A 23,214-nucleotide genomic window follows, 5' to 3' on the forward strand; every position below is an offset into this window, starting at 1 on the left:
TAAAATCACCAGCACACCTTGCATTGCCAATAGCACGAACCCACATGTTTTACAAATTAAAAAAAAAAACACACACACACAAACAACTTAAAAAAAAAGTCGATAGTTTCTATATTATTGAACCATCCATAAGAGAAATTAATAAATGAAAGGTTTAAATCGAATTACTTGATACTTACACTGTGTTTGCACTTTGTTTATTAAGTGCTGCCAAACTTATCATCCCTTAATGTAGTCTAAATATTTTGACATGACTTCGAGTATCCATCTAGCGGTAATTTAAAAAGCTACCTGTAGGACAAACCAATTTCACTCGTTTAAGAAATTTGGATAGTGGGCTGATAAGATCCGTTTATATAGAGATAGCGAAAGTGCAAATAAGAAAACTATCTTCATATTTATTAAAGCAATACATTTTTATTTATGAGCAATCATTAAATATTCTAAATAACGTAAACCTACATTGCATCTAATGAAATGCATTGCTTCCAATGAAACATTAAAAAGAAATACCAAAGCTTTTGAACATCGACGTGCCTTTGTCAAATGTCATCATCGCTTTTAGCTGATTTATTCATGGTGGTTTACCATAAGTACAAATTCGCGGAGACGGCAGCAAAATACGCCTTTAAATTCTTAACATTTATTACAACAATATAGGCGCATACATGTTTAACATATTACATTTAAAGAAGAAGGCCTCACCTTCTCTTCTAATAACATATCCATATTAGTGGTTAGTTGGAATCTTAGTAATATATATGTAAATGAATCAAGAATATATTTCAATCCAAGAATGTTGTATTTTCCGTAAATGCACCACATAAACGCAATGTTTTGCCCGCTACAATACCTCTTAGGAACTGCGGCATATCTGACAGTTCAACTCTTCTATTCATATCCGCACAATCGTTACCCAAACGTATGACATATTCCTTGCTAATTGGGTTTTGATGTAATTTATCTTTGAAACTTGAATTCAGAATGTCAATCAAGCATTGTGAATTTCCGGTCTGCTCATTTAGTTTTCCATTATATTTCCGAATATTGTAACAGCCATTATTTTCCATCATTTCTTTAAAGTATGTCTTAATCTCGGTCGTTCTGGTACCTGCGCGATCAATGTCGACAATGCTCTCGAAACACTTGAATTGATAAAACTGAAGCTCAAGTTTTGTTATTTGCATTAATATCGGTTCGATGTTTGGAAATGATTCAAAAATTGAATCTTTTGTTTTAACTGCTTCAATATCTCGGGATAGACGACATAAATCGGCCAATGTTTCGTTTACAGTCTGTTCAAATACGTCTAACGCGTTTGAATTAATAAAAATGTTCTGTTGAAGTGAAAATAATAATAGTAAATGCTTTTCGCCTATCAAATAAACATATAATTTCAAATACCTTCAACTTCAGTATAGAGCTATGGAGTAAAGGCACCACCGTTAACTGATACACTTCGCCGACGTTTCGTGTCTCCAGATACGTAAGAACTTTAAAACCTTCATCAGTGTCGTCGAATAGGCGCTTCTACGCTTGTATTGAAAAATAAAACGTTCAAAGCAAAGCTTAAAACCAGGGAGTATATATTTATAGCTTGGACTGACTTCTTTAACATCTATCACTAGTTTCGAACAAGAAGGAAGAAGATTTTCTAACTAAATATGATGGCGGCTGCGGAGAGATATAAAGTTTTAATAACATACAATTTACTATTTGCGATATTTGTTGCCATAGCTTTATAGTTTCACTACCCAAAGAAAACGTTTAATATTGCGGTGTTTTGCTGTTGGTCACAGGTCAAATTCTCAAAATTTTTTAGGTAAGCTAACAAAAGTGGACCGAAACAGTTTAACGTCGGAGAAGATTGAAGGTTATGAACAAAATACTCTACTAACTCTGCAATTAATACGAAACTAAACTTTTCCAGTGTGGACAGAGAGGAAGCATATCAGCACCAAAGTAATTTACCAGCCAACCCAACATGAGTTCCATCTTTGACGGAAGACAATTTTGATATTGCGTGAAAATCGGGCCGTGAAGCCCATAGCAAATGCGGTTAGTGCTATTCAAAATCCAGAACAAAATGTTGAACAATTGCAATCAAAGCCGACCATTCACTCAGCAACACAATAAATGCTTCTTTACAATCGATTAAATGCAGCCAAATGAAGAATCTGAATAAAAGGCAATATCGGAATGAGTTTTTTAAATTTGAATGTTTGATGTGTTCGAAGAACTGTAATAATGCGGACAGTTTACTTGCTTTGCTGAACTCAACCGGAAAAATCGAAACTGAGAAATCCTTTATAGCAAATGAACATAGCATTATATCCGCTGCAGTAGTAAAATCGAAGTTAGATTGTTTACTTCTCCGTTAATTTGAAAGTATCACTCCGTCCCTACTACAAGATATTAAAGAAGAGCCAACGATTTCTTGCAGTGATGCCGAACAGAGTTTATTGTCAGCACAAAATAACCCATACTGAAGAGCGGAAACATACCTACGGAGTATGTCATCGAGCATTTATACGGCGTAACGGATTACTGCAGCATTTGAAAGGGTTCCATTTACAAGTAAAACCCTTTATGTTCCCCCGTCTGTGCTCTTTCGTATGCTTTAAAATGTGACATGCAGCAGCACAAACATTGTTCATTGAAAGTAACCCAAACAACGGATGGACGCATAGGTGTGGTGTTAGGTTGACTCAGGCTACACATCGATCAAGGATATATAGCATCTGAAAGCGCGCAACAAAGTATATGAAACACGCCAACTAGAACGGTCAATATATGTACATCGGTCAATTTTAGATTGTTGAGCATCGTCGCCAACACACTCGCTAACTGTTATCAGTTGACCGTTGTATGCCAGAAATGCGTATTTGCCATGAACAAAATCTTGCGTTTTATATAAATTAAAACACACTTTAATTAAATTCAATTTGGTAATTAATAGAAACCAGCAAATAGTAGTAATTGATAATCAATTAATAAACAAATGTAATTCGAAAAAGAAAATTTTAATCATTCTATGCAAATTTACGAGGTGGTCGGATGTTTCTGTTTCTGAAGTTTTTGAACTTTTGACGTGAAAATGGTTACAAATCTCCAAGATTTTTTAATGACCTTTGTTAATATAAACGGGCGTTTAAATATTGTAAGCAGTTTTTCTTAACATTTTCTAATTTTGAGTCACGTTGGTGATAAATCTCAGTTTTCTTTACTCACGTATCACAAAGACGATATTAGAACTACCCACAAAACGGTGGAAACAGGTACAAAATTTCGGTAATTCTAGTGGAATTGGCTTATTTACTTATATCCATTTATTTTGAAATTTGGAGGACGTAAACAAAGTTTCCCGAGACGCAAAGACAGACAGACAGATGTTAGTAATACGTTTCTTCTAACTTTGTTTTAATGGTTCTACTTACAAATCTAATACTCTCTCCGAATTGTGCTTAAGAATACCTAAAACATAACAAATTCACCTGTTTGTACGCAGGAATAGGTTTTGATTGTTCCCATAATTTTTGCCAGATATTACCAGGAGCGGACATTCGACCGCTTAGTTGATATACTTTCTGAGCATTTTCTAAAAAAAATTAAAATGTATATAGGAATACATATATATACTATATACTATATATACTATATATATATGTATATATGTATAGTAAATATAAATATGCTATGTGATAATTACCATCAACGGACTCTACCCAATCAACTGGACTGTACCATCTTATAAAATCTTCTAATTTAGCTAAGGGATTGGCAGCTTTAAAAGCGTCCATATCAGATTGTAAGGATGAAGCCATTTTTTGTCTGATTTGATCTTAATATATAGAATCTTCGAATGTATTTCATTCGACCTTTTTCATAGTTCTTTGAAGATTTTTTCACTTACCCGAGCTGAGTATATCTTCATTGTCGTCTAAGAATTGATCCTCAGTTTTGGGCACTAGCTCTTGCGTAACTGGTATAAATAAATATTCGTCAGCAGCTATCAGCTTTATGTTCCCCAAACGTTTTAAGCGTCCTTCCGCTTTATTTACGTCTTTTTCAACTTTGGTGCTTTTGCTTGACGAAACATTCTCAGCGTCTCCGGCGGTTTCACGTTCCTCATGATCCAAACAATCGTAGAATTCATCCTCGTCATTCAAACTATCCGCTAAATTAAGTTCGCTTGTTGTTATATAACCCGGTACTTGGCGGTGAGCTTTAAATTCCCTTTCTAGCCTTCGCTCTATACATATATTTAACATTTGCAACTTTTGGTGTAGTAGACAAGTTTTGGTATCAGGAAATCCTGGTGACATTCTGTTTAAATAAAGATGAGAAAAGATCAATTAATTACTCTTTTCATGTTAATATGTATTTAAAGACTTATATTCGATTTTTTTGTTTACAAGATCAGAAGCAGCCTTATGGAATTCTTACCAGTAAAAGATTTGAAAAATGCAAAGGTGATTTAAATCAATATATTTAAATATTTTGGGGGAAACTTAATCAATAGACAACCATTGCAAGAATCTCCTCGATCAACTAAATCATACTACGCTATGCATTAATTTACAGAAGACCATATAGTTTTCCCAATATTTTAAATAAATTTTATCGAACTAAATGTATGCTATTTTGGTTGATAACTTTCTGCCGTTTTTCTGATAAAGTGATTACAGTAGAACGTCTGAGATTTCTAAGCGAAAGATTGCACTTAGGAAAGTTTAAAGGCATCTTTCTCTTGCCCATTTAAAAAGTTTCGCATGAAGCAAAACAAAATCCGATTATATAGTGGAGGCGTTAAAATTTTCCAAGTAAGCGCTCACAATTTTCGAAGTCAGTGGAGAAAGTCGACGTCATTCTTATTGATCAATTTTAGATACTTTACCTCTATTGCGCACTTTAATAGAACTAGCTGGGAAGAGTGGAGACTGGTATCAAGCGCGTAACTAAGTTAAAGTCCTCGACATGTTTCTTTTGTCTAAAACACGTAATCATTCATATTCAGCTATACACTCATATGCAGCGATCGCTCAAACGGCTAAACACGATAAAAAGTAGAACGAAATTCAATATAGGTAATTGCATTGAACAACGATGGCATTACCGTTCATAAGTTCAGACAAAATCAATACAAAACATAAACGAGTTTGCATTAACTTAAAGCGCGTGTCGTACGCAGAAAGGGCGAGAAGAATACCATACACCGTGACTTGTATGTATGCTCAAAATAGAAAATAAACTTTAATAGCAATCTATATACCATCAATACCATCATCATTATCATTTTAATAACATTAACAGTAAAAAACATCTAAAATGATACAACATTTTAAGGATGATAGACTTTTTTATAAGGCTTTTGACATTAAGTGCGTTTAAGTGCGTTTTTCACTTAAATGCCCGAGAGTTAGAAACGCTAATTATTGAGTTTAGTGTTTTGCATATTAGCTTTACACTCACCCTCAACCGCCGTAATAATGCCGTACGGGACAGATTGTTTTGTTTGTATCTTTTCAGTGTCTTTATTAAAGCAAATAATACAATGAAATTTTGATTGAACTTAAAGGGCGTCCAACGTCAGTTTTGTCAAATGTTAAGCAAAATGGAATAAAAACAAAAAACAAAAATGCGAAAGGGATAAAATTAGGAAGAAGGAATAATCGCTAGATAGTGACATAGGAACAGCATTGCCTACGCAAAAGTAGTCAAGTAAATCCTAAGAAGTGAAAATAACATTTTAAAAGACTCCTGTTCACGAAGTCAATGTGTCAAATACTTGTATTATCACGCTATGCATAGCGAGCTAAGTTTATAGCTATATATATACTCGTTTGGTGCTTGCACTTTACACGTAGCGACATACGACTCGTTCATTACACTTATTGGTACGACTTACAAAAAAGCACATCGTTCACTACGTTACATCCATAGCAAGCAAGTCTTGTATAATACAAGATATGTTCACATATTCGCATATACATATGCATGCGTTGACGTGAACGTCAACACATGCATTTTAACATCGCTTGAAGGGATAGATAAACGGCGCGTCTTTATTGCTACTTAAAAATTTGCAAAGGCAAGAGTGATAAAGAAAAGGCAAATTGAAATCATATTTATCGAAGGGTTCATCATGCACTTGCCCTAAAAAGATGTAAAAAAGAGATATTGCCGCATAACATCGCATACAATTCCTATCGAATATGTAAACAATTCTTAATAGGACTGAGATGAAGAGTATTCAATGTAAAAAAGCTATTTGGAAAGAAAGGTAAAGAAGATATCATCCTATTAGATAAGTGACGCATTGAAACTCTATTTTATTACTTTTATATATCGGATGAAACTATGAGAATTCGTATCCCGAAATTTTCCAAACTTAAAACGCTTATATTCTCTATTTAAACCGAACAACAATCTGCACTTTTAACACTTTTTCGAGGTGAAAGGAAAGAGAGCATACTAACAGTATTTGAGAAGGCTATTCAGCGTACATCTAATTAAAAAAAAAAAAAACAGATTAATTTAAAAGAATGGTAGACATTGTTGTGATCTTTACTTTATGGCGTTCGGCGATCTGCACTGTAGTTGGCCAAATTTCATTTCGAAGAAAATCTACAAACCTACACCTTGTGAAACATAGACGGGATTTTAAAAACATTCCTGTTTGTGCGATTAGGGAGTACTTGAATAAAAAACTTTAATTTTCTATCAAAAAAAAAACCAATACTTTGTTAAATAATTAGGGTTGAGATTAACTTGTCGAAATTCTCTGAATACTTTCCTTTGAACTGTTATTTTAAAAATGTTGGGAAAAATTTGAATACAAAAAAATAAACATTGTTTCAATGATGCATTTAAAGTTTGACAACGCTTAATATGTGTATGTTTCTCTATTAAAATAAATTTTTTTCTTCTATTAGTCTGCAATCCTAGGATCATGTCCTGACATGCTCAAATATTCTTTTTCGCTCTCCGCAATTTTTTTGCGAGGATCCCCTTCTTTCGTTACATTTGTCGAACACGGAATTGGACATTTTTCGCTTCAGTTTTTGAAAAATCGAAATTGGCGCTACACCGTGAAAATGATTACCTTTTCCACTTGTTTTTTTTTTTTTAAAGGACACTACATGCCAACGAGATGAAAATGTACCCGAACAGTTACGGAAAATCCGGAACGGAAAAGATGCAAAGCATATCTTTATCGTCTGTTACCGGAATTCTCTTAAGCATTATATTCGCCGCACAAGCACAATGCCCCTGGCAACGTGAAATACCAGATTTGCAGACATCTTGCATATGTGCTTATAATCTTGGCAGAGAACTTTCAGTGCAGTGCGATCAAGTGAGTGTTTTGTCTCAAATTATGTTACTTCAAATCAATCAATTATTATTGTGTTTAGGTGAACTTTTCAACGTTAATTGAGGCGCTAAATAAGTATGCCAAAAATAAGTCCATCGATTTGTTATACGTTAATAATTCCACTGTCAACGCACTAGCCGATGACATTTTTGCAAATCTCAGTCTACATAACGTTCAATTATCAAGCTGCAAGATAAATAAAATTAGTAATGCGACGTTTCGAGGACAAGAAAGGGTATTAAAAAATCTCAATTTACAGGACAATTTACTCTCCGAACTGCCGATTGGTGGCATTCGCACGTTAAGCTTTCTTAACCTGCTAGACCTCTCTAAAAACCGGATATCCTTTATTCCAGAAGGCGCTTTTGAAGGACTCACAAAGCTATCTACATTAAAGCTTAATGATAACAATGTTACTTTATCTGCCAAAGCTTTTCGCGGCTTAGAGAATAGTTTAAAAAATTTAAATTTGAAAGGTACGCGCCAACGTCGTGTTCCCGAGTGTGTAAGAGGTCTAAAAAGTTTGGCCTTTTTGGATCTATCGCTAAACGGAATTAAAGAGTTGCCTGGTGCTGGAGGCATCCGAACTTTTGAAGGTTTAGACTCTTTAACCGCCTTGAATTTAGAACGTAATCTGATACAAAATCTCGGAGAAACTTCATTCGTTGGGGCGCGCAAAACTCTTAGTTCGTTAAGCTTATTGAATAATTTATTAGCGGAATTTCCAGTGGGTGCTATACATGCCTTAAAAGAATTACGCGTACTCGATATAGGTTTCAATTTGTTAACGAGTTTGCCAGAGGCAGCCTTTCGTGGCAATCCAAGTATAACACTATTGGCCTTGGATGGTAATCCTTTGTCTACGGTACCAAATAGCGCGTTCACGCATCTCAACGCTACTTTAAGAGGCTTATCACTCGGTGGACGTTCCCTACATTGTGATTGTAAGTTACGTTGGGTGGCGGAGTGGATACGTAATGGAGATTTGCAGGTAGTATTCAATATTTTTTGAAAAGTACCATTTTTATCGCCAAACTTCTAATTTTAAAGGTGACTTCCCGCGAACGAAATCCTCAATTTTGTGGCAGTCCTAAGCATTTCCGTGATAGAGGTTTCTATTCGTTGCAGCCGAATGAATTAATTTGCCCCGCAACTGAGGATAAAGTGAATACATCCTTTGGCCTAGTTGAAACGTTAATACCCCGCCAAAAACCAACAATAGCACCAAACAAGCGAATTAATGATACAGACATAGATCTCGCTGGGACTAGTGCCACCATAAAAGCGTTTACACAGACAACAACACCAACAACAGCAATTAGTGTGAGTTCTACAATGCCTACGACCAGAAAGACCGCTCCAACCCAATCCCCTTCCAAGAGCGTTACCTCGACGACTTTAGCAGTAATATAAATATTTATCTTGTATTGAAAAGAATTTAGTTTAGTTTTAAATTTTCAGAGCAAGACTACATCTACAACTGAAGCTCCCGTGAGCATTAGTGGTAATTTTCTAGAACAACCGGTTCAACCCACTGTCCAAACGAACACCGGCACTGGCTCGGCTTCACCTACTACTTTTGTTGGCGGTAGCAATAATCCAAATACAAATTTAAAACAACTGACATCGTGGCGCCAAAACTCTAACGCTAATAATGGCGGAACGCAGCACAAACAGCAAAGACCACCCCTAGTGCTTGGTTTTCCATCACAAAAGGGCACCCGAGTCGATGACTCAAACGAAGTACAGGTTAAAAATGCTTTTCGTCAAGACAACTCCGTAATTATTCAGTGGGACTCTGACACCGCCAACATTTTAGGTTTTCGAGTCGTTTATCGTCTGTTTGGGGAGAAATCTTTTAAACAAGGTCCTCCTTTGGAGGCTAGCGAACGTGAATTTAAAATCAAAAATGTACCAGCTCAAGAATGTATCATCGTTTGCGTTATATCGCTTGAAGAACTGCATGTAACACCGGAAACCGTACCCTATCAGCAATGCAGAGAAGTACGCACTGTTTCTTCGCAAACATCCAACATGGACAAAATAACCATAGCAGCGAGCGCTGCAATTTGCGGCACAATTATTGTCGCCGTAATCGTTTTTATTGCTGCAAGTCGGTAAGTAGGTCTCCATTATTTTTATAAATGTAAAAGATTTCGGTAGCCTTCGATATTCTGGGTATGATAATATAAAGTTATATCGAAAGAAGCAATTAAGGACTTCGGTTTTTGAAAGCAGTGCCAACAATGCTTCACTGCTTCCGATGGGTGTATCATTTACGACGTGCATATCCACAGCCAAGTGCGGAACACAGTTATCATCTGTGGGGCAAAGTTTCTAAGTCTTTCAGTGCTCAACTGTTCCAGATTCCTCCACTCAAAACATCATTCTATTTCGCAGACACAAAAGTGTCCCTTCAATTAATTTCTTCAACACATATGTTTTAATTTCCTTTTTCATTGAAATGCTCATACTTTTTCTTTGCTTAAATTGACAGACGCTCAAGAAAATTGCAAACGACGCAACAAAAGAGTCCTTTACCAATTGGAGGTTTACCCGTAAATTGCTGCGGGCCCGCCAGCTCTCCAGGCCCACTTGGTTCAATTGCAACTCTATCGGCATTCAACAATCACAAAGTAAGCTCATTTTTTAAAGAGTTCACATTTCATTTTATTTGTACTCAACGGATTCTCTTTCTGAACTCGATATATAATGATTTCGAATATAACTTACATTCCTTTTAGGAATGGGATCAAGTTTCTGCTTATAGTGGCCGTTCTATACCACGTCCTCGTGTTTATCCCATGGACAATCAGGATGATATGCGCAGTTATTTTTCTGGTATGCCTGGAAAGGTGGCCAAACCAAGGTAAGTAAAACGATCTTTACGGGTATAGAGAGCAATTGTAAAATATACATGACACGATTATGTACACAGATCAAATTAATTGATTATCCGCTTTTGTATTACATATATATGTACGTATGCATCATTTTCATTACCGTTTACACAATCATTCATTTCACCCGCAAAAAAAAAAAAAAATACTCAGATCAATCGCCGACGGCCAATCACAGCATAGTTTCTCAAATAATTCGCATCGCGGCTACTTGGGTTCAGCTTTTCCCACGAATTTAGTTAATTCACGTCCGGAACTGCGTCAATCGCGTCAATCTTTAGCGGCAGCCTCAGAGCGCATGTCGCGGGCTTCGTATGCAGGTTCCATACACGGTCCGACAAGCGTCGCCTCTAGTTCACGGCGGTCTCGACCACGTTCAAGATCACGTGATCAATTGAACACTGCACATCTGCACAGCCATCGACCAGGAAGTCGGTAAGTAGAATAGGCCGCCGCCGTCGCCGCCTTCTTAACATTAATCAATGAATTAACCGAAAAGAAAATATTAAACATATAACATTTACACCCACAAGTGTAGATAAAGCAATCTTTGCTCTGCAGTAATAATTTAAATTGCCGCTTTAAACTAAGGCCTTGCTACATAGTCATATATTTATTTAATAACTTATGCACATCTAAAATTTTCGCTGGTGACTAGTAACTCCCTGTTTCTGGCATATCTTCATCGAAACATTCTACACTAAAACATTTACTATCTTCCCGACCTGTATATTCTAAAAATACATAGTAAACTATCTTTGCAGATATTCCACAGCTGGGTCTACTCATACGCTAAACAATTATTGCGATACTTCCGACAATTGGACCGATCACGACATGGACATTTATATGGCCAGAAATCCAACAACACGCAACGGGTTGGTGCCTTTATGAGGGCAAGTTACGCTTTCCTGATATCTCAATGCTGTATTAAATTTAGATGGTATTTTCTGACAACAACGACTTATTTGTAAGGGCGATAGACTAGTTACATCGCTACACAATCATCAATCAACTTTCTACCATCCGCATCAATCCGCTGTCAGGTCATACAAAGCTAGAAGAACCATAATGAAGAGAAGCAGAGTTAATCAGTGTTCGACAATTCCATCTCTGATACGATGCACTTCGCCTCCCGATGTAGTGCCAAGGCCAAATGATTTTGTTCAAATTCGTTCCATACCGGAAGAGAGTCTGCCCAATGGATTAGTGGTTGAAAACTATTTTAATGAATATAAACGTCAGGAAATTGCTCGTCACCAACCTACTTGTTCCTCCACCCATACTAATTTCAGCGAAATTAATATGACGATCAGCAGTAAAAAATTTTTCAAAATAAAAGTATAGAATAGCAAACAAGTGGTGCAATTAGAAATCATACAGTAACACAAATAGCATTAAGCCTAACATCAAATTACTTATCATAAACTAAGTATTGCAGCTCAATCATTTTCAGAAATTGATAAGAGGGTCCTCTACAACATTTTCCTTATCAATTAAATAGATCAGGAAGTCATTTAGCAATTGAATCAATTTGCAATTTAGAGGAAGTAAACTTCGAATCATTTCGCATAAGCTACAGATATTATAAACAACGAGTTTGATTAGCTCTGTGGTAGTGCGAAATCATTTGGACTTGAAAATTCGAAAACGTTCACACATATCTTCAACAGGCAGTGATAAACTAATCTTACGTTATTGAAATATTTTAGAAATTTTTTATATGCAATTTTTTTTATAAAAAATATTTTAAAAAAGTTTTTGATGAAATCCTCTCTTTTTTGTATTCTTTTAGGTATTTATGTTATTTTTATCCAAACTTTTAAATTCTATGCATATGTCCGCAGCCAAAATCAAATTAATTTCAGCCCGAATGTGTATCGCAACTTTGAGTTCGTTAACATTTGGTTTAAGGCTGGTCTCTGAATTTGCCAAATGCCAGTCGAAATCATTTGGAAGGTTGATTTGAGACAGTGATTCGTCGACCAGCTCGAAAGAAAAATGTATATTGAAGTTATGCCCTATGTCTGTAAACGTCAAACAAATATTGCAATCAATAGAAGCTTTAATCCTCATCGTGACCGAAGGAACGTTTGAGACTTCACGAACTTTAATTTCAACAATCGTGCAAAGCCCATCGCGCTCAGCTAAATCTTTGTACTGAAAAGCCAATATTCGACCGGAACGCGAAGTTTAGTCGACATGAGAACCCCAATAGTGAAGCATGGTGGGCTTCTTCCATCATCAGTTCACATTCGCAAAGTGCTATCGCGTTAACGTTCACGTTTTCTTTTCTCATATTCAACAAATAAAGAAGCTGTTGGCGATGAAAAGTTTCTTAACATATTGGTCATACCCACGTGCAATTACATTCATAACCAGGTTGCGAACAATAACTGCGATGGATATCTGGTGTGATGTTGCTATAGACATATACAAAGACTTCATATGAGGTTATCTTGTATTCTTATATTTGAAAAGTCTCGACACATTTGTTATTCACAATTTTCTTTCTTATATATACAACACATGCATGCCACCGTAAAAATTAAAATAAAAAAGTTCATTTCATTCCTATTCAATATTATTTAGGAATACATAAATTTTCGATATCAACTGATTCCATGATTGATTGTTGCAAGTCATGGTTTACAGTGGCCGCGTTCCAATTTTGTATCCACCAACCAACCAATTTCTAAATTCTGCCTAAGCATGTGTCATTAAAAATCTTCGAGCGCACAAAATGTCAAAAAGTCACCGTGGAAACGCATTTTTTACGTTGAGGATGGTTTAATCGGTTTCTGGCATTTCCGCGTTTTCAGCTGAAAACAAGCAAGTAATCAGCTTTTTTGTTATATAGTCGCAGAACAAAGATTAACTTTTCTATTCTCGCGCCACGTTAATGTCCGCTTTGATAGCTTGGGAACTTGCATGTTTGTCTGTTTGGTGGATTTTTATATAAACTTGAAAAGAACTTTCGATATAAAATACATCTATGCTTTCAATTGAAAAGTTTTGATGAAAACAATGAAAACATCGCCTTTTTTATTGGTCCGATAATTAATTTCTATTCTACCATTATTGTAGCGATATCAAACTTTTTTTAGATACTTTTCGCTAGAAGTGAGCAAGAAAAATATGAAAGACACATAGGTATACAGGTGCACAATCATGTGTGAGATTGTAAATACAGCATAAAGTTTATAGCACTTGTTTAGCACTAGCAACTATATAAAAATATCTGCATTTTTAGGCTATTACCGTAGAAATGCAATTCCTACCGTGATTAAATGGTTTCAATGTATTGGAAAGTAGGCTAACAACATATGCGTATATTTACATAGTCGGACGTTTTACGAATGTAACACAAATTTGAAACAAAAAACACAGTTGACAGTTAACATAAAATTTAATATCGTTGACAATTTGACCACGAGAAGGTCCTGGATATCGACGATATTAAAAGTAAATCTTAGAATAAATAGTGTACGTAAGCGTTTAAAGGTACATTCCATAGAATTTAAAAAATATTAAATGAATGTATGAAAATAATAACAATCACCCATGTAAACACAACTGTAATAATACTGTATATATAACGTAAAACTACTCAAATTCATGTTCACACTTATATGCCTTTGTATAATTTCGAGTTTTTGTGCCCACTGTCAGGGTAAAAAATACACAGAATTTTTTTCTTTCCTTTTTAACAGCCAGATGCACATATTAAGATGTCTGTGACATTACATACATATAATATATAAATTTTTGATCACCGTGAAATTGGAATTAATGACTATCTGCCTAAGCTGAAGTTTATTATCGAAAACTTTCAGCGATTTCTGCAGCAAACATGGAGTTTTTACTTAAAAATAATGTAAAATGGTTCTCTTGAAGCGTCATCTTCAAAGCGTTAAATTGTTCCAATTTTTTTCAAAAGAAACTAGCAAGACTTTCATTTCGATCCTAAAACAAAATTTCGATTCAACTCGTTAAAAATGGTTACGCAATGAAAATCATCTTGCTTTCCAATGCAGTGTAAAGTTCATACGTTCGGTGAAATTTTACATCAAAATCATTATCAGACACTCTCACTGTTCGGCCCGCCTACGAACACATCCTTGACATAATCACGAACAAAACCAAAAGTTTATCTTAACCGACTCCTCTTTTAAGGAATGAAAACTGAATGAATAAACATACATATATATGTAATTATATTTACCGTTAGTTTACTGCAGTGGGTATATAAATGTCAAGCAACTATTGCGTAGAAATTAGTCAATCTTTATATATATTTTAACACACAGAAATGCCTTAGTACCACAACACTATTAGCATTTAAATGAAGTTAAAAGGACAGTAACTCTTAAAAATTTTTAATAATTTTTCTGCAGCTATGTATGGATACTTTTTATATTTACGTAAACTAATATTGAACACCAGTCAATTTGATTTTTAGCAACATATACCATAACAATATCTTTATTCTTATTATTTAAAAAAAAAATAAATAAAAAAAAAACTCTTATTTAATTCAACCTTCTTTGAGTACTCAAAAATCACTAATGTGTGTGCTTTTTATCGAATTATTTAGCATAGAATAATATAAATGCTTAAAAAATAATTATTATTTGTTGTACTAACTTGCGGAAAAGATTGCATATGTTTAAAATAAAAATCTAATATTTTTGTTACAATCCATGTCTAAGGTTTCAATTCATCAATTCTTCATTCACTTTTTTAAATTAATAACAGATTGGTGCATATAATATTTTTCCTACAAGATTTATTTTATAATATATAAAACCGTAGAATCTTGCCTCGACGTTTGTACAGATATCGGAAAAGTTCTATAGACTGCTCTGCCAGCACACTTAATTGACAGCACAGGAAAACGATTCCGTTACAATAACAGGTGCGTCCGTTTGAAGTCATTAAATACGCAAAAACGGATGTAATGCATATTACGTTGAAGTTTCAAGTTAGTCCTGGCAGTAGCCATAATCAATCGATTTTCTTCAAAAAGTTGGTTGACAACATTGACGGTATTACCGACTTTTTTGGTAAAACCTCGATTTGAAACAACAATTGTCACACAACGAGGGCATGTAGAAAATCGTCTAAATGACTGGCTTCTGTTATCTTCAATGTTCCTCTGAGGAGACTAAAATTTTAATTCGTAAAGAAAAAGAAAATTGGGCTGTCGGTTCAAAGTTAAATCGGACATGCATTCTAAGAACTTTTCAATCCGAAATCAGGACTGCTAAAACAAACAATCGTAATGTCAGTGCGAACACAACAAAAGTACTGCATTCTTCCGCAGATACCAAGTCTCAGTAAAGATAGTAAATAACTACACTAATTCAATCTTTGATAATTGAACGAGCTTCAGGGAGAATGAAAACCTTTATTTAGAAGATATCAGAAATGCACCGAACAACCCACGCTTCTCTTTGTCCTATATCAAGGGAAACCGTCAAACAAATCGCAAGACCGCTAAATTTACTATATGGAGTGATCGAGGCAACTACAAGTATTAAGGAATTATATATCGATTGACAATCCGTCCCCATAAGAGGGCTTGTTGGCACTCTTTTTTTGTGAAAAAAGTTGACCTATGTTCTATAATCAGGAAAAATTCTACTGCAGCTTGTTGTGTATAATGAACGCCGCATATCCCGCTTACATTTTAAAACTGAAGACTTTTTTACGAGTTTTTGTCCAGCTTTTAGTAGCCGAAGAACACAAATCCGTTCATGACTTTGATTTTCGCTTAAGTATTTAGACGACCCATTCGAGCTCGTCATAAAGTGTGATGCACTGCTGTATTATGCAATAACTGGACTGAATGTGATGTCGACAATGCCCTCGACTATACACAAACTCCTTTATTTGTCAAGTTAATTGAATTGTGCCATCTAATCGGTAAATGCTTTAGTTTTCTTTGTATCCTATTAGCTATTATTTATGAGTTTTGCTTGTTCATTTCAGACGGTGGTTGCGAAAGCTTTTTACCTTTAAAGGATGAATTTCTTAACAGTACAAATTTGGGTGATTTGGTGACAAATAAATCGTTTTAGCTTTTACTTAAATTAATTTATGAATACATAAAAATTATAAAAATTCAGAATCGTATTTAAAGCAAAATGAAAATTCTTAATGAATAAATTCATGTAAATAATAAAAACTTTTTTACAAATAAAAAAGAAAAACAATTGAGCTTTTTGTGCTAATCATCAAACTTAATCTTTATTGGATCAAGTCTTTTTTCACGTTAATCGTATATGAATATTTTGCATAGTTTTCAACTTAACAAATATCTGCATTTCATTATCATAATTTTGTTTGTTTATCCATTTGCCTCTACGTATGGAATAAGCACTTTGCTTCTGAACCATATATAATTTGTCCTTTTTTGTTTTTTTTTTTTTTGCTCAATTGTCATCAAATTCAGACCCGATTTTTCAATTCAACAATTTATACAAAAATGCAGACTCGCTCTTTCAATTCCTTCTCAGCGTCTACCTAACGTTAAATTTGGCTTCTTATCTTAACAGAGAGTTTTAGAATCGATAAATTCCTAAGTGAATAAAAATTGGCGTGGATTAATTCTGATAGCATATGACTTCCACAACATCCATATGTTTCATATCCAAACATCAAAACCTTATATCAGTCTTAAACACTTCTAAACACTTTAAAACAACAAACGAAAAGAATCCATAGTTGCGACTGTTAATTATGAAGGTATTAAATATGCACAACGTCGCCTGTTTATATTTGATAGACAAAACAAATTAAATTTTCTAATGGATAGTGGCGCAGAATTTTTTTTTCTCCCAAATTTTCGAATAACAAGAAATCGTCCGATATTACCTTGTCCACAGCCAATGGTTCATCCATGAATACGTATGGTAAGAAATTGTTAAATATTAACCTGATTCTTCCGCTAGTTTCAGCTCATTTTTTTGATTGCTGAGGTCCTTCAGCAAGTGCGGTTGATTAATTGATGTTAAACATAAGCGCTTAGTAGATTCATTAACTAAAATATCTCTTAATGCCATAGCTGCTGAATGCAAAATTTTTTTAATAGAAAGTAAATTTTTAGAATTACTGAGAAATTAGCCGAGTTTCGCCACGGAATCAGAATACAAAATCGCTTAAACATAGGACAATACACAAATTACAGACTGAAGGTTTTCTTCCGTTTTCAAGATCCAGGCAATTATACCCTATCAAATATAAAATCGGTAAGCCAGAGTTTGAAATTTTGCTTAAATTGGGAATATGTAAACCATCCAGTTCTTTTGTCGATCCGCATCCTAAATGAGCGTCGACCTTGTAGAAATTTTAGACGGCTGAACTGTGCCACTATTCCTGATCGGTATACTTTGACGTATATCAATCATATTAGCTGGAGCTTGGGGAACAACAACATTTTCTCAAAACTTGATTTGGTCAAAGCGTATCATCAGATTCCGAAGGCCGAAGAGGATACTTATAAAACAGCTGTAACGACGCGTTTCAGTATGTTTGAATTCATACGAAATGGTTAGGAAATTCTACGCAGACGGTCCAGAGATTTATAAATGAATTTTTAACTTGTGATTATATTTTGTAATATTAATGCAACCCCGCACTTTTATCTAAGTGTGAAATAAGAAGGGAGATCGATTTTTTGGTCGTTTGCGTGGAGTGGTCAAAAAATGCGGAGAAAAGGAAAAATGTCATACTTCGAGAACGTGCAATTAAAAGGTAAAAAGATTAGAAAAAGACAACTTTGGACTATTGTTGAAAACGCTTAATAAATGTCTATTAAAATGTTTGTGTTGTATATTTTCTACATGTTTTACTAAGATGAATCGGTTAAATGGTTTAAAATATTGAAAGGAAACGAACTGAAGAGCATGTCAAAATTTTGCATTTGATTTGATGCTATATTTAAATTTTTTTCGTGATTACTTGAATTATTGAAAGTGATGGCATAAACGAAAATAGGGTCAGGTGGAGAAGATAGAGATTACGGTCGGAACAGCGACGAACATTGTCATAAAAATTGTGTAAATTCTAATGTATTTAAAATACAAACATGTTCGGCTATAAAAATATTCTATATGCAATAGTGATCTCAAAGAACGTAATGTGATATACATATTTAAAATAGAAAGTAATCATCTATGTACACAAATATCATTGTATTTTAATAAAGTACGAATTTCATGATCTCTAAATATGTTACACGTAAAAATGGATATACAACTTGATTGGAAAACCACTTGTTTGATTGCAATAGCGACTCTGATTTGGAAACATCTAAGAGTAATTAAATGAGCGAGCCTGAATTACCACTTGTTTGATTCTGAATTTGGAAACATTTGAGAGTAATTTAATGAGCGAACCCAAAATTTGGTAACATCTGAGAAAATATTGAAAAAGTCTGTCTGCATTTGTTTACAATTGAGAATAATTGAAAAAGTCAGTCTGCATTTTTTCATAATTGAGAATAATTGAAAAAGTCAGTCTGCATTTGTTTACAATCGCCTGTTGCATTGAAAAATCGAGTCTGCAAACTTTAGAGAGTAACTAAATGAGTGACCACTTGTTAGAATGTAAATATTGGAAATATTTATTCTACTTTCTCCGCATCACATAAAAATACATACGCATAAAAATAAAATACGACATTTTTAATGCTGATGAAATGGAAAATTACACGCTATAACCGCATTTGGAAACCATCTACTTTTTACTTGAAACATGGAATCGAAAAGAATTGAAAAGGATTCAAATTTTTGTAATTCTCAACAGTAGCAAAATTGACCACACACTGCATTAATATTATTTATTATTATTATTATTATTATTTTAATTTTAGACTAATGAACAGAATTCTTAGACTAAAAATTATAAATAAAAATAATATTTTAATATTAATCTATTTGCATGTGATGTTTTCATAACCGTAGCGGTATTCAAATCTTCGATTTCTTTATGAAGGATTTTCAGTCTGAATTTGGTAATTTTGAAATTATTCATTAATGTAAGCCCGACTCCGCTATTTCTCCTTTATACCAAACCATATTAAATCGTTTGATACGGCTTTACTGCTATTCCCTCCGAACACATACATAGCGCCCTTATAAGCCAAAACATATGTTTACTGTATGTACAATTAAAACAAGAGAATCATCAAGCCGCTATTTAAACACGGCCTTTCAGTTTTTTTGACTTTTTTGAATAGCTATGATGATGTACGGCATTTAACGGTAGGCCGTGCCCCATTACAATATTTTCGATTTTTTCAAAATAAATCATTGAACGCGCAATGAAAATGGTCCGATCCAATCCTGCTTCAATAGGATTCGTTCCTCGGCCAAACTCTCTCTCTGCATATCAAATCACGGGCTTTAAGTTGAACATAGCAATCATGCGCAGACATCAGAATCGATGCAGAAAATGTTTCTGAATTGAACGGGATAATAAAAGCTGTCTACGGAAATGTAACATTCTCAATGGCAGATGATTCCGTAAAAAACTGTTAGATAAAAATGATACGGCCAGTAGGCGGAGATCAGTACGTTTAAACATGATTGGAGATTTTTTCGGGCCATCCAAGGCCAAAGCCTTTTTGTTTGCTTTGATTTATTGCTAGACAGACAATATCAACAAACAATATCATCAAACAATTCTGATTAATGGGCAACGCATTAAAATAATACCTACTCCAAAGGTAGACAAAGACTTAAATGTTTCGGACAATCTCAAGCAAATCTGAATTCTCTCTTGCGGACAGACAAACTTATGATGTTCGCAATACTAGCGTGGAAATTTAAAATTAACAAAACTTGAGTTAAATTTTTAAAGATTCGTTGCTGGATTCCAATCGTGGTTTTACGACGAGTTCGGGGATGAGTGATTATGTTTATTGAAATCTATTAGATAAAATAACACGAATACAAATAACGGATTATGTAATGGAAAGGTACAATAACCTATCTTTCAATGTGTTTCTGAGTTCTCAATCAACTTTTTTAGCTTCTTTTCATTCCAATTTTATCTCAACCCATTAAAAGCTTTGGTTCCTAACTTTTTGAAAATTGTCCCTTCTGGTAGTTCAATGGCGTGGAGTTGCTTTCGCACTCAAAAAAAAAGTAACGTAATGCTTTTGGCTTGAACACTCGCCAATCTAAACCAGAATAGATTTGCACCTAATGAACTAGTATCGCATTTGAGTACGCTATGGAAATAAAATGAGAAATGAGATCAACTTCAATCTACAATACTGGTCAAAGAACTTTCTAATTTATACCGTTAGATACAGATATATTTCGATAAGTTAAGAAGACTTGTCTAAAAGTATTTATAACGAACATAAAAAATATACATAAAAGATGTAAAATGTTTCTTGGCTTTTAGAAGCTTGTTCGAATTATTTACACCCATTTTAGAGTAATATCTACCGTACAAACTAGCTAAGTTATGGATTACTCCGAAGCCGTTATGGACGGATCATCTCTGCTCTCACGCTTGATCTGTCGTTATAAATAAAAAATTCACAGACGAAGTTTCGACTTCATTTCAATCCTCAATTTTTTTAAGAACGGGTAACAGAAAGATAGAGAAACAGGCAAGACGAAGTCGATAAGGAATGTTACCAATTAATAATCTCATGTACTTTATTGAACGGCTGATGCAAGTTTTCGAAAAGACATATCTAATAAATCTCTATTCTTTAGAATTAGGTGCAAACAAAACTGTTAGACTACAGAAAAATATTTGAAAGTGTACTTACCCTGGAATGGGTAAACAATTGTCCCACAGAAAACGTAACTCTTTAATAAAAGAGGCCCACATTTGAACCAGACCTCTTTCACCACCAAAATGAGCGTTGCATGTGGCCAACAAGCAGCTTAAACGCTGCACTAGCGAATCCGGCTTGGCGGATTTTATGCGATGAGGATCGCGCTATGTATTTGAAAATATATATCTTGTATATTCACAAAAATCTCTCTGCTCGCACATAATACGTACCTGTGGTGTCTCATAGGGAAATAAGGGTTTTTCCGGATGCATATCAGGAAATAAATAGTACAACATTTGATTTAACACATGGTCAGTCATAGGACCAGGAATCCTTTTTTGTGGCTGTTGTTCAGTTTCTTTGTATAATTTATAGTAATTTTCCTGTTGCATAGCTGAACGCTTTTTCATTAGTTTGGTTTTAGTTAAACGATTTTCCAAATCACTTATTGCAGCTGCATTTGAAAAATAATGACCTACATAGGATTGCAGAATACTTTTAGCTTCGCTTAGTTTTTTAAAGTCACTCAAACAAGAACTCAAGTAAGAAGTAGCATGCGACATTAACTGAACGAAGCCGCAGTGCGCTTTCGAAGGTGTAAATTGGGTCTGAAGCTCGGAATCAATTGCTGTGTTTTCTGCCATCTCTGGCCACGTAAAAATGGCATATATATCTGATTTAGAATCCGAAAAATAACCATGAGGAAGAGCTGTAAACTGAGATAAGCTTATAACGCGGGCTTCCAGTGGATTCAAGTCAAATGGAACATACATTGGCACTTTTAATCTAATTTCGTCTAAATCGTAAATATTTTGCACCGACACTATAGCTGGCTTTTCATAGCTGTGAGGAACTTTCTCTTTAAATATCTTGAGTAGCCCGGATAAGTATCGCATTCGCTCTGGAGCCTCATGTAAGGAGACTGCATCGAAATTCGTCCGCATATTAAATGTCATGCCCACCCCAACAAAATAACACCAAGTAGGATGAAAAATTTGCAAAAAAACTGGCACAGACCAATTCAACTCAGCTGTTACAACAAAAATCGAGCTCAAGAAGCTAGTAATACCAAAATCCGAATGGTTATTAAGATGCGCTCCTTGGCTATCTACAACTTGCAGTAACACAAAACGTCGTAGCCCATAATATCGCGCTAGAGTGTGCATAACTCTTTTCGGCTGCAGACTATCAATCATCGACGGGCTAAACGTGTTATTTCGTGACATCAAATCAACGTGTAATGGTGGTTTACTTTTATCAATAGGATTTAAATCCTGCGTCTTTAAATCTGCTTTGTAATATGTTAAAGTAATTTTTTTATCCAAGTATTTTAAATTCTCTTCCTTGACGTGCCATTTGCAATTAAAAAGTTCACCAACATTAAATTCTCGGCTCCAATCATCCGAAGTGGAAAGTTCCCATGTCTGAAATATTTCGCACATCTGAGCGTTAAATATCTCCCAATCAGATTCAGCACTAAAATCTTCTCTGTAAAATCCATTATCATCAATTTCTTCTGCCATCTTTTTTTTTTTTTTGTTTGATTTATTTAATTGTTTGGATTAGGCGTTTTGACTATATACTCAGTAGCGTGATTATGTGTTGATCTTCTGCGTAAATGATAATGGAATTGATTGATGATGGCGTTCTTCTTCGGAGTTCCTTTTTTGTTTTTGCTTGCAAGTTTTGGCTGGTTTAGAATGTTAAATAGACAAGGGAGAAATTACCAACAAATAGACCGCAAATGATCAGAAATATTTAAAATAGACTAAAGTTGAATTAAAACGAGAGCTCAGCAGTTTTGATAAAAGAAGTCAGCTGATTGACACAAGAATTGCTGCCAGCGCGAAAGATTTTATAAAGGTTGTTATATGTGCTGAAAATATTGAAAGGCTATCTAATGATATCAGATTTTCTGCACCCAAAAATGAGATGCCGAGGTGATTCTGACGTGCCGTACTCCTTGCAAATATGAGATGGTATTGCTCGGGTCATTTTTAAATAAATATGCGGATTAATCACGAGTCCGGTGAGTATTTAATTTCGCATGTCGTGAAGATGGCATTCGACAGAGGCTCATATGTCATGAACAATCATAACCGTTCACCACTACTCGTTTACCCACTTTAGATTGA

At 34.6% G+C, this 23,214-nt stretch overlaps 2 protein-coding genes across 6 annotated transcripts in view; one reads left to right on the plus strand and one right to left on the minus strand.

Moving 5' to 3' along the window:
- The window catches only part of LOC119640340 (vasorin), a 50,515-nt gene extending 35,809 nt beyond the window's left edge, over window positions 1-14,706 (plus strand). For 3 of the 5 annotated variants that reach the window (XM_038038276.1, XM_038038275.1, XM_038038277.1), the window contains 8 exons: window positions 7,135-7,357; window positions 7,416-8,366; window positions 8,426-8,779; window positions 8,837-9,492; window positions 9,873-10,011; window positions 10,120-10,244; window positions 10,429-10,710; window positions 11,040-14,706. In XM_038038276.1, the coding sequence (XP_037894204.1) occupies window positions 7,135-7,357; window positions 7,416-8,366; window positions 8,426-8,779; window positions 8,837-9,492; window positions 9,873-10,011; window positions 10,120-10,244; window positions 10,429-10,710; window positions 11,040-11,169 (2,860 nt within the window). In that variant the 3' untranslated portion in view covers window positions 11,170-14,706. The remainder of the gene's footprint in view (window positions 1-7,134; window positions 7,358-7,415; window positions 8,367-8,425; window positions 8,780-8,836; window positions 9,493-9,872; window positions 10,012-10,119; window positions 10,245-10,428; window positions 10,711-11,039) is intronic. The other 2 variants (XM_038038278.1, XM_038038279.1) reach the window with 2 other exon arrangements.
- On the minus strand, window positions 514-22,758 carry LOC119640341 (rab3 GTPase-activating protein catalytic subunit). Its single transcript, XM_038038280.1, has 7 exons — window positions 21,310-22,758; window positions 21,071-21,243; window positions 3,914-4,326; window positions 3,710-3,841; window positions 3,495-3,598; window positions 1,405-1,530; window positions 514-1,337 (listed from the first exon to the last, which is right to left on the minus strand). Exons 1-7 carry the CDS (start codon window positions 22,600-22,602, stop codon window positions 786-788), a joined length of 2,793 nt encoding a protein of 930 aa, XP_037894208.1. The 5' UTR covers window positions 22,603-22,758; the 3' UTR covers window positions 514-785.
- Window positions 22,759-23,214: the final 456 nt, after the last annotated feature.

The sequence above is a fragment of the Glossina fuscipes genome, unplaced genomic scaffold (assembly GCF_014805625.2).
Source record: "Glossina fuscipes isolate IAEA_lab_2018 unplaced genomic scaffold, Yale_Gfus_2 121, whole genome shotgun sequence".
Taxonomy (NCBI): Eukaryota; Metazoa; Arthropoda; class Insecta; order Diptera; family Glossinidae; genus Glossina; species Glossina fuscipes.

What these genes read in the sequence shown, in the direction of transcription:
- LOC119640341 (XM_038038280.1), bottom strand. Translation starts at nt 22,602, where the DNA reads ATGGCAGAAGAAATTGATGATAATGGATTTTACAGAGAAGATTTTAGT. An exon ending in TTGGGTAGAGTCCGTTGATG is followed by an intron (nt 3,599 to 3,709) that starts GTAATTATCACA and finishes AATTTTTTTTAG; the next exon opens with AAAATGCTCAGAAAGTATAT. An exon ending in CTATTCCTGCGTACAAACAG is followed by an intron (nt 1,531 to 3,494) that starts GTGAATTTGTTA and finishes ATACAAGCGTAG; the next exon opens with AAGCGCCTATTCGACGACAC.